The sequence below is a fragment of the Bufo gargarizans genome, chromosome 5, assembly GCF_014858855.1.
Source record: "Bufo gargarizans isolate SCDJY-AF-19 chromosome 5, ASM1485885v1, whole genome shotgun sequence".
NCBI classification, from domain to species: domain Eukaryota; kingdom Metazoa; phylum Chordata; class Amphibia; order Anura; family Bufonidae; genus Bufo; species Bufo gargarizans.
Window position 1 is genome coordinate 347,891,322 of NC_058084.1, and position 12,500 is coordinate 347,903,821.

Below are 12,500 nucleotides of genomic sequence, written 5' to 3' on the forward strand. Positions count from 1 at the left end.
TAAGCTTTATGGAGGCCTTTAGATTTCCCTCAACAAAACTTTCTTATAAAAGGAGAGATCACGTGTGTAGCACTGAAATTGGCCGTGAAATAGCAGCGACCAATAGATGCCTGAAGACAATCCGTCCCCCCTTTTCTTTCCCCTTTTAAAACTCTGGGGTCGGTTTGTAGAGAATACAGTCAGTAAAGAATGTGCTCCAATAAAAGGACAGAGTAGAGCCCTGCATGCTCTCATGCCATGGCCTGCCACAATGGGAGGGGGTGCCATGGATGGTGGGCATCCAGGGTGCCAAGTCTGAGCCCGGGCTACAGCACTGATTGCATGGAGCAGGGCATGGAGTGTGGGTAGTGGGGGCATAGGCAGCACCTTACTGGATAGGTGGCACAGGGACGGGTCTCACACTACTTCTAATGCTGCCTATTCTTCAGATTAGTAATGTAAATGTGTCAGTATCCTCATTGTGTCCTATGGTTACTAGCATTCTGGCTTTGAAATCTATCTATCTATCTATCTATCTATCTATCTGTCTATCTATCTATCTATCTATCTATCTATCTATCTATCTATCTATCCCTCTATCTATCAATTCTCTATCTATCTATCTAATCTATATATGTAATCTACCTATACATCTATCTATATCTATTATCTATCCATCTATATATATATATATATGTATATATATATATATATATATATATATATACCCAATGTGTACAGTTAAAAACATATCGCTCTCTATCCATTTATAAATTATCTATTAATCTGTATGTCTGTCATATATCTATCTATACAAACTGTTTATTCAGTTAAAAACACATATCTATCTGTCTATCTATCTATCTATCTATCTATCTATCTATTTATCCATTTATAAATTATCTATAGGTCATCTGTCTAACTATACATACACCCAACATGTACACTTATACCATATCGCTAGATATATACAATATACAAAAATATCTATGTAGTTATCCATACATTATCTATATATCTATCTTTATACACCCAATGTGCGAAAAGTGTGTAAAATAAAATAAATTGGCACAGCTAAAATAATTAGCAATTTGATTTCGAAATGTACTAATCAATTTTCTTTCCACCTATATCTGTCTAATATCTATCTGTCTGTCTATCTATCTATCTATCTATCTTTCTATCCATCTATCTTTATCATCTATCTTTATGCACCCAATATGCGTAAAGTGTTTAAAATAAAACAAATCTGCACCGGCAAAAGCTAGCAATCTGATTTTGATTGAAATGTATCAATATATTTTCTATCTTTCCATCTATAATCTATCTATCTATCTTTATACTATCTCTCTATTATATATATATATATATATATATATATATATATCCATCTATCTATATGTCTTCCTATTAGCTATTAATTTTCTATCTATTAATTATCTATCTATCAATTATCTCTCTATTATCTATCGATCAATTATCTATCTATCTATCTTTATACTATCTCTCTATTATCTATCTATCTATCTATCTATCTATCTATCTATCTATAATCTATCTATCTATATATCTTCCTATTATCTATCAATTCAATTATCTATCTATATATTATCTATCTCATATCTCTATCTTATGGCTATCTATCTATCTATCTATCTATCTATCTATCTATCTATCACTCTATCTATCCTATCTCCCTCTCACTAATATCACTGGTTATATATAATATACACAGGTCGCAGTATATTGCCTTTTAACCACTTATGTCCTGGATTGCAGTGTTCTCAGGTAGTCTGGTTCTCTGTAACATTCTCACATGTATCTTTGCTCCACAGGTGGACAACGTACCCGTAAAAAGAGGTGCCCTTACACCAAATATCAAATTAGGGAACTGGAAAGGGAATTTTTCTTCAGTGTCTATATAAACAAAGAGAAAAGGCTACAACTTTCCCGAATGCTGAATTTAACTGACCGCCAAGTCAAGATCTGGTTTCAGAACCGGAGGATGAAAGAGAAAAAGATTAACAGGGACCGACTGCAGTACTACTCTGCTAACCCCCTCCTATGAGAGTACCATCGTTTCCCGCATTTATGGAGGATAGTATGTGGATTCTTGTCAGAACAATAGGAAGTACAAGCCTTCCTTATGGAGTGTAGCTGCCACTTGTATCCGAGGAGGATAAGGGTAGTAGTACTGTCTCCATTTCCTGTCCTTGGCTATGGCAGGCACCAATAAATGACGCAAGCATTTGCCTGTGTTCAAGACAAGTATCATTTGGTACGGATTTAAAGGACCAATTTGATTTAACAGTTTGGTTATTATGTCCAAACACCTTTGGATGATCTGCAAAAGTCTTCGATTTGGCATTATCTTCATATACAATAGGCGGCCATACTGAAGCAGATGCTTTCAAATTAGAAGTTAAAAAGAAAATGAGAAATGATAATAGGGGAAATAGTCATTTCATCTTCTGTACTTTAATTAAAGCGACCTGCTGCGTCTCCCCTGTACTTACCCCAATTGATCAGTTCACCTATGTGGTCTATGAGACATGCACTTTGTTTGCTAATATCAATCCCTGTCTGTTACTACCCTGTGGAAAACCACAGATCAGACAGCTCTTATCTAGAATAATGAACCTGTTTCCATGATGATATCACCACAGAGAGGAAAGAACCAATCGTCAGCAATAGCCTCTCATCTCCTTCATACCAAATACAGGCAGATGAATGATTGTCCTCTGAAGGGATGTGACCAGGCTAGAGTTTATGTCAGATAAAATCTCAAATTTAAATATATAAATATATATAAGACCTTGAAAGAACCAAAGTTATTAAAAGTGATTATATTTGAAATGATATATGAGTTTACTGGGGACATGATAATCTATTTGTACTCTCTCAGTTTGAATGTACGTTTCCTATGTTTTACTACAAATGTAAATAAATGTCATTTAGTATTGGGTTCAGACGCCTTTTTACACAACTGATGTGGTGGTGAATTTTTAACATTTTGCTACAGATGACTTGTTTGATGTTGGTTTTGTCACTTCTGCCACATTGATGAACTTTTCTTGGGGGTGGTGGTGGGGGGGGGGGGGAATCTTTGGCACAGATCACCTGGCAATCGGTCACTATTTCACTGTTTATTCACAGATGGATATTTTATATGTACATAGCGTTTGTTTGATGCAGATTTTAGTGGGTTGCATGTCTACAAGCAAGAGAGCGCACAAGTCAAATAAACGTGGTTGCAATGGCTCTATCTGTATTGGATTTTTTTTCCCCCATCGTTTTTAATTTGCACATGCAATGTCTGATGGATAGGCTGCAGATTGAATGCCATATTAGAGTCTTTTGCTCCTCATTAGATTTCTCTGATGATTGTGCAGCCTCAGCTAGAAGAAGGTCACTGATTGAGAACTATTGATTGCTAGATGGATCCCTTGTCTTGTGCATGGTGATTGTGGTGACATAATCCATTACAGAGGTCTTGTTTGAGTAATGCAAGTATTATTTTTTTTTAACCATATTTCATGCATCACCTGTGTGACTTGGACCTCAACTGGACTGTATCTTACTAGCAATTATGGATCTGATGGATAACAAAGAAGGATCTTCATTTTCAATATGAGATGTATTATTTTCTCCCAATTCTTTATTTTCTAATGGCTTTCTGGCTTTGAACTTCTGTGGAGCTATTGTTGGGCATCACACATAACCTTGAGAGGAATGTCTAGCATTCAGTGGTGTCCCTATTGTGTACAGGATTCTTTAAAGTTTATATTCTACAGCAGGAGAAATATCAAACATTGCCCCTGCTGACGCAGATCTCTGTATAGGATTTTAGTGGTATTTTTATTTTATTTTTGTGTTTCTGGAAAATACAAGTAGGGCCAAAAACATCAACATTACAGAGAAATAAGGAGTGTGAGTGAATAGGCAGAAATGAGATAGAGAGAAGAATGTCAATGAGGCTTTTACAGGATATTTCCTTTTTTGGGTTAAATATTAACTAGCTTCTCTTACAAATGCTCCAGACCTTAGAGGCCTGCAGTTTGTCCGACTGAGTCTTTGGTCAGACCCAATAAAAGCACATGCACTGTGTTGCTAAGGTAATTTGGTAATAAAACGTGTCTGCGATTTGGGATTTGCATATTTGGAATGCGAGGCTATAAAGTAAAGACAGGATAAGCAGCCATTTCTCAGAAAGTAGCAACATCAGGACTATCCAACAGTTGCTTCAATGGACATTGTACATCTCTTTATTAGAAAACAGCTGCATCTGCACAGCATATGAGTGGCCACCAGATGGCGCTGCGCCGATCAATGTCAAAGCCGCTGTGCTGGGGGAAGCCTATACTACAGTACTGGCCTTTTGTTCTTTGCTTATCAAGCGAGGAGACACTTCAGAGATTTTTGTCTTTAGGAGGAAAATCCGCCAGTCACTAGCTGATTAAATAGCTGCTTGTTTGGGAAGTGCAGACAAAATTCTGAAAAATCCCAAACAGTATTGTGATGGATGAGGGAGATAAGGTAAATGGGGCTGAACACTGTATTCACGGTAAGGTTAATATAGGGGCATGTGTGTGTTTATCCTTATCTATATCCCTATCTATTATCTATCTATTATTTATCTATCTATCTTTCTGTAGATGTCAGAGAACCATAATCACACCTCTTGCTGAATTTGGGATTCAAACTTGGGATTAGAATTCTAATTTAGATTTGAATTTGGGATTCGACATATATACATATTCCAGGTTCTGCAATGAGGGTAAAATAACAAAAATAGCACATGTAGGAATGCAATGTATGCTGGCCTTTACTACAATGTGCATAATAGATAAATAGTTTTAATATGTAGTTACATAAGCAAGTGCTGTAGGTCACTAGGTATCCACATACAACTCAAAAAGTTAACGTTTTTTTTTTTACAGCCCCCAAGGAACTGTAGATTCAATGATCCCACCATAATAAAAGAAAGGGGGAAAAAAAAATCGAATTTGTATACAGATTATTGCTTTTGGGAATTTTCATCTGCCCCAGGCAGTAAATAGTTAATGAATGTAGCACACCCAGATTAGTAGACATTTTTACATTCTCCAAAAATTTCCTGTAGTGTTAAAATAATCTAATGTGTTATGAACCCTTGCATCATTCATGCCATGCACTGTTATGACAATGTTTAGTGATAACATTCTGGACTGCAGTAAATTCATTCAGATAGTTTAGGATTACCTACTTCTTTAAAACTGATCCAATGGAACGTCTAAATATTGTAACAGAGCCAACAACTCCATGACCAGAAGAATGGTCTGACCCTGTATAAAATATTAAACACAAATGCAAGAGAATAATTAGTAGCCAGGAAAATGTGTGTCGGTAACATTTTAACTGCCCTCCAAGGCGACATTGTATTAAGTTGCTGTGCATTTGACAAGGAACCATCCATAAACTTTATAAGTTACCACTTAAAATTGATACATACTTGTATTTGGTGTATATAGTGTTTATGTTAACTACAGTCTCCAAGATGCATGGCATATGCGGAGGGGCCATTTCCTCAATATCATAGTCCCCATAAAACCCCAAATTAGTGTAGTCTAGTGTCTGAATTCAAAATTGTAACTGTTGTCTAGACCGAACTTATAGTTTCTGCTCATTTTATTTTATATTACAAGTCTGAAATTCAAGCTGCTTCTTCTAAAATAAAAATGTATATTTCCATTGATTAGCACTGCCAATTATAAGTGATTCAACAATATAAATGTATATTTAATCCTTCAGAAATATCATATGCATACTGGATTTCATGTTTAACATAATACTGTTATTATTTGTGTATCTTCTACTTATCTGTGGATAGATAGATAGATAGATAGATAGATAGATAGATAGATTAGATAGATAGATAGATAGATAGATAGATAGATATGAGATGAGATAGATAGATATGAGATAGATAGATAGATAGATAGATATGAGATAGATAGATAGGTAGATAGATAGATAACAGATAGATAGATAGATAGATAGATAGATAGATAGATAGATATGAGATATATATGTAGGTTCATAGATATACAGACAGATATATAAATATCTAGATAGAAAGAAAGAAAGAAAGAAAGAAAGAAAGAAAGAAAGAAAGAAAAGAGAAAAAAAGAAAAGAAAGATAGACATATGTCAGCCTATGAAGTTCCCCTTCTGCCAGTTCCCCTCCTGATCCTATAGTTTTCTACAATCATGCACATACAAGTTGTGATGCTGAATGTGAAATAGCGCCAGAGAGAGAGTTAAAAAAAAAACGCTGCATGCTGCAGTACACATCTATCAGTTGTGTCCGGCTACAGCATAAAACAACTGGCCAGGCACAACTGCTATATGTGACGGTAGCCCTTATGCATGTATATATGTAGGTAGATAGATAGATAGTTACATATGTGCATGCTGGATTACAAGTTTGAAATAATATTGTTTTATACATCTGTTCATTCATTAAGGTAGATGCATGATGATTGATAGATAGATAGATAGATAGATAGATAGATAAATAATAGAAAGATAGAGAGATAGCTAGACAGACAGACAGACATAACGCTGGATTCATTAAAATGGGCTTGTTCTAATGCTTGGACTGTTCAGTATGAAACAAATTAACCATAGAAAGACAGGCAGAAAAATAGATAGATAGATAGATAGATAGATAGATAGATAGACAACCAGATACATAGATATCCTCTCTGATGTGGTTATTTTGCAGCAATAAAGACATTGCTTTTCTGTAGTGGGATTGCGGTGTAGTATATTCTTTTTTTTTGTAGGAGGCATTTGTCACCAAACTTGGCACCAGAGAGCCCTACATCTGATTCTAAGCACCACCCTGGATCCTGTCCAGAGGAAAATGAAAGTATTTGGCAACCGCATGCATTCTTGACAGTTTACAGTTGTCAAAAAATAAAATCAGAACAAAGACAATTTACAGTCCAGGAAACCTGTCCTAAATTTTGTCACATGGGTAATGGGTAATATATATATATATATATATATATATATATATATATATATATATATATATATCATAAGGCCCGTGCATATACAGTTCTAGTGTGCACATGTACTATGTGCATATTTCAATGCAGTTTTATTCCTTTAAATGTAAACACATTATATAATTTGATGATGCATTAAATATTGTGGTGCATTTCTGATTGTATGTATGTAGTGTTTATGCTTTTTTTTTTTTAGGACACATTTTACAATCTAGAAATAATAATCTATTTTTTTCCAACCTTTTCTATGCCTAAGCAGAGCTGCTCGCCTGTAATCCAAGCTGCTCCATTATGAGCATTGGGCTTCTCGCCTGCCTCTGTTTAGAAGAAAATCTCTATTCACCCAAGTCCCATTTATTCTTGACAGGAGATTCCAGTCGGTATTTAAAAAGTAGTTTGGCACAAAAGCAGCATTTTCCCTCCTCTAAGCTCCAAACTGACCATTTATCGTTTATAGTTAAGATTTAAATGTGCTGTATTAGTTTTGCTTGACTGAGCTTGATGATACTTTAGTTTACTATTTGTCTTGCTCTTGTTGGTGATTAAAGAAAAGAATGGATCCCGCACAGCATTGGGCTATTAAACTTCATGAACTAGACGTGTGTCTGACTATAAAAGGCATCCACATCTCTCTGTATAAACACATGTGCACTCATCCAATCTTGCATATCCACACCTAGCCTTCTATGATATTTCATCATACAAGAACGCCCCTCGTGAATGATGACAATTGCGGCAGGAACCTGCCCCTCCACACAACACAACACACCGGCCATTGGATGTGCCCGTTGAGACATCATGTGACAGTGACTGCTCCTCAAATAGCCCTTTGGGACAAAAAATATTCAACGCTAATAAATAAATAAAATAATCCATACATATGTATGCAGATGAAAAATCAACTAAAATGTTTTATAATTGTGATTGCTACTGTCCAACCTACACTATTACTACTACCTGTACTGCAACTAGTACTACTCCTACAAGTACTATTACTACTACTGCTACTACTACTTTTACTACTACTACTACTACTTCTACTACTACTGCTACTTCTACTACTACTACTACTACTACTACTACCTCTACTGCAACTAGTACTATTCCTACTCCTACAAGTACTATTACTACTACTACTACTTTTACTACTACTTCTACTGCTACTTCTACTACTACTACTACTACTACTACTACCTCTACTGCAACTAGTACTATTCCTACTCCTACAAGTACTACTACAGCTAATATTATTACTACTACACTTACTACTACTACTACTACTACCTCTACTAATAATAATACCAAAATAACAGTAATTATAATACATAACAGTAATAATAATAATAATAATACACCCTCAACACTCTGCAGTATAGGTCTAAACATAAACCAGGTGTAACATGTATAATTATTTGTATGTCATATTTCTTTAACGTAAGCATTCTTTCTTTCTTTTTTCTTTTTCTGTTCTTTTTTTCTTTTTATAAACCACCATTGATGTATCAGGGTATCATAAAACTATTATGCACTCCTGGTGTGCTGTCCCAGAATACTATGTACTGTGTTACTACATAGATAAATACATAATCAGTCCAGTGCTTGTGAATTCATCTGCATCTATGTATATTTTGGAAATATTTATTCTCTTTATTAGTATTACTACTGCCACTAAGTTTACTATTGTTGTTTTCAACGCCCTCCTATTTAACCATCATCATTGTCTTTGTACGTGTTATTTTTATGTAATGTATTATTGCAGGGTCCCTGCTCCCTATAGAGTATGGATATTTTACAGAAGCCAGTTTAGGTTAGCATTGCTGATATATAAATTCCATGTTTTCACACAATGCTGAGTGTGCATTACAGAAGGCTGCATGCATATATAATGAGTGGTTTCACTGCTGTTATAGGGAAAGATTTTACAAGAAGAAGTAAAGTGTTTTACTGGGGTGCAATAAGGAGGGAAGTTTCTTATATGCAGTGAGCGTCCAGCAGTGCACAGACCTTGGAGAGGGCCCCTAGGCTTCCCATTCTTACAGAAACATCTGAACTCTGCTTGTTTCATATGCCCTTCCCAGAAGAAAGCCACAAGTGGAGGCTAATAAAAATGTAGCCCAGAGTTTAAGAAGCAGATATTTTCCTTGTGCTTGTAGAGGCAGCCTGGGTCCTGCTCTGGTGTAGTCTACACCACGTCTGAAAGCCAAGGGTAAGTGCTCTGGGGATGGTTAAAATGCTGCACTGATTTACATACTAAATCAACTAATAAACCTTCTGATTCCTCTGACTTTGCACTCCACCGGTGAGGCTTACATACAGCAATATTTTATCTAATCATCTCTATAAATAAAATAGGCACAATATGGGACCATTGACAAAATTTGAGCACAAACCTGTTAACACCATTCACTCAGTCATTTATTTCTGCTAACACAAGGATATTAGGACATCACAACAAATAGGCTGTATACCAGCAAAGTACAGAGGGTGTATATAGCACCATAAACAATTCACTTATGGTTTAATGCCTGCTGCTAAAAATATAAAACCTTTCTGCGCCAAGAGGGGATTTCTTTTATGTATTTCAGTAGAGCAGTTCGTCGTTTTGTGTTACTGTTCATTTATTTCACATCTAGTTACATAGGTATTAGATGTAATGTAACGTTTTTGTGGCATCAGTCATTTGACCAAATCCTATATTTTATTTCACACCCCTTAATTAGGGTCAGTAACCCCTTTCATAATACAACAGATCACATGCTTTCATTGTTTTTATTATTATTTTTCATCACACGCTTTACATCTGGATGATGTGTATGTTTTGAAAATACACGGCTTCCAAAATAAAAAATAATAAAAATAATTAAATATAAAACAATGACCTCCTCACATAATAAAATGTAATCTCTCAACACCAAAAAACATAGCAAGTTCTACTGGATAGCAAGACTTGTAAAAAAAAATAAAAAATTAAATTTAAAATGTAAGTTTTTAATTGATATTACAATAAGGACGATTGTAAATGTGCAACTTACAAAAAATAATAAATGCAAAATGGAGATTATAAATATATATATATATACTTGTGTGTGTGCATGTATATGTATTGAGGTCGAGCTCAGATGAACCTTTGCATACGAAAGTGATCTGGGAGGGGTTGATGGCTGGGCTTGAGCTGTCATTGGCTGCATGCATTTGCAGTGGTGCAGGGCTATCTCTAATCATATTCAGCATGTTTTGCACAAGAAATGTCAGCCAGAAAGGAATATCTGCTCTCTTCGCCAAATTACCCCACAACAATGTCATGCTCAGAGAGCCCGGCTGCGAACTCCTTCTTGGTGGACTCCTTAATCAGCGCTGGCAGAGGAGCAGAAGCTGGGGGCTACTACCAGGGCACAGGGGTCTACCTGCCCCAGGCTTCCGAGGTGTCTTATGGGCTGCAGAGCTGTGGACTTTTCCCCGTTTTGAGCAAAAGAAATGAAGCTGTCCCCCCCAGTAACCTAGCCCCCACGTCTCAAGGCTATGCTCCAGGGATGGAGGTCTGGCTAGAAGCCCCCAGGTCCTGCAGAGTGGAGCAATCTGAAAGCCAGGCTGCCACCGCTTGCTCCTTCGCACAGAATATCAAGGAGGAGAACTCCTATTGCCTCTATGACACGGACAAATGTAATAAGACTTCTTCTGCGACTGACTTATCAGCCACTTTCCAAAGGGTTAACCCTGAGGCTAGCCCTGCTCATAGTACCAGCTCTGTTCCAGTGCCCGGGTACTTCCGCCTCTCCCAGGCTTATGGCTCATCCAAGGGGTACGGTGCCGGTCACATTGCTGTTCCCCCATTTGCACCCCAGCCCCCCGCTCGCTTTGAGCAGCCCCTGTCCTTGCCCTCCATGCCCGCAGAGAATGCCAGGAAAGACAGCGAGGAGTCGCCCCCTGCCAAGCTCCCTGGTGCCGCCGCCCTGCTCGGAGCAGACGAGGAGCCTCACATGTCTTCATCCGGAGCTGAGGACTCTTCTCCGGCTCCTTCTGACAGCAGCAAGCACTCCCCGGAGAAAGAACCTCGAGGTGAGCGCGCACTCACACTCAGGCTGCTCCTCTTTACCAGCAGCCTTTGAACTATCTCATAATTGGGCGTCAGTCTGTCATAAACATCATGTCCATTCTCAACTTTACACCACATGCTGCTCCTCTGTGCTTTGTCCTGCAGGAAGCAGGAAGCCCCTATAAAATAACACTTATTTATAGGGCCCATTACAGGCGCCAGGACAGGCTGCCATGTAGAATATGACAGGGAATGGCCCAGGTGCATGTGTGGGAAGTACATGTCAGGGGCTGCCTGGTGCTCACATGTGCATAGCACAGCCCTGCACCATGACTATGGCCTGTGTGCTGGGTACCTAGCATATGGATATAGGCATGCTAAACATTTATTTATCTGTACAAATGATGAAAGAAGGGGGAGGCAGCTGTATCTAAAATAAATTATAGATAACTATATATGTATATATATATGTATAGAGAGAGAGAGAGAGAGAGAGAGAGAATAAGATATAGATAGATATATATATAGATAGATAGATAGATAGATAGATAGATAGATAGATATACGTATAATGTATATTATGCACTCAGTATACAGACATATGCTATGGTAACAGTATTAGCTAGTAGAATAGCAGCAACAACCAACCATACAAGGCTCTGCATATGCAGTTTGCTATACTAATTGTGTTGCCTGGTGCTCAAATGTACAGCACCGATCACTATGGCCACATTACAACTATTAGACCTAAATGGATATAGGCATGCTAAACATTTATTTATCTATATAAATAAAAGAAGAAGGGGAGAGGCAGCTGTGTATATATATATATGAGAGAGAGAGATGAAGGTATCATTTATATTAGGCACCCAGTATACAGACATGTGCTATGGTAACAGTACCAGCTAATACAGGACTCTGCTTAAGAAGTTTCCTATACTAATAGTATCTAATCAGAAAAATTGCAATAATGTATCCCATAATATATATATATATATATATATATATATATATATATCTCTGTGTGTGTTTCTATCTCAATTAAATTAAAGTTAAAATGTCCACCTTTAAAGTTCATTGTGTATACATAACTGCTATGTGAATATTAATACACTTTGTACTAAATATTAATACACATGTATTATATTGATAGACATAGACAGACGGATAGATTGAGATAGATACATAAAAATATAGATTTAGATTGATATATAGATATAAGATAGATAGATTGCCAGAAATTGATCCTGGGTTTATGGTAAAGGGGGATAAAAGAGAGAGACAGAGTGCTGCGATTTTTTTTGTTCAGCTTTTTTGTAGATAACTAGATAATAAAGAATACTTGAATACTATTTTTTATTACTTTATTTTACCTATTGATTTATTATTATTATTTTTTGATCAGGGAACTCAAAAGGTGAAAATGGTGCCAA

The 12,500-nt window shown here is 36.7% G+C and overlaps 2 protein-coding genes across 2 annotated transcripts in view; both read left to right on the plus strand.

The window, feature by feature from the left end:
* Positions 1-3,004, plus strand: part of HOXA11 (homeobox A11) — a 3,977-nt gene extending 973 nt beyond the window's left edge. The window contains exon 2 of the mRNA XM_044294464.1: positions 1,815-3,004. Coding sequence (XP_044150399.1) covers positions 1,815-2,047 — 233 coding nt within the window. The 3' untranslated portion in view covers positions 2,048-3,004. The remainder of the gene's footprint in view (positions 1-1,814) is intronic.
* A 7,275-nt stretch (positions 3,005-10,279) lies between these two features.
* Positions 10,280-12,500, plus strand: part of HOXA10 (homeobox A10) — a 3,217-nt gene continuing 996 nt past the window's right edge. Inside the window, exons 1-2 of the mRNA XM_044293821.1 lie at positions 10,280-11,090; positions 12,473-12,500. The exon at positions 12,473-12,500 is cut by the window's right edge and continues 996 nt beyond it. Of these exons, the coding sequence (XP_044149756.1) occupies positions 10,280-11,090; positions 12,473-12,500 (839 nt within the window). The remainder of the gene's footprint in view (positions 11,091-12,472) is intronic.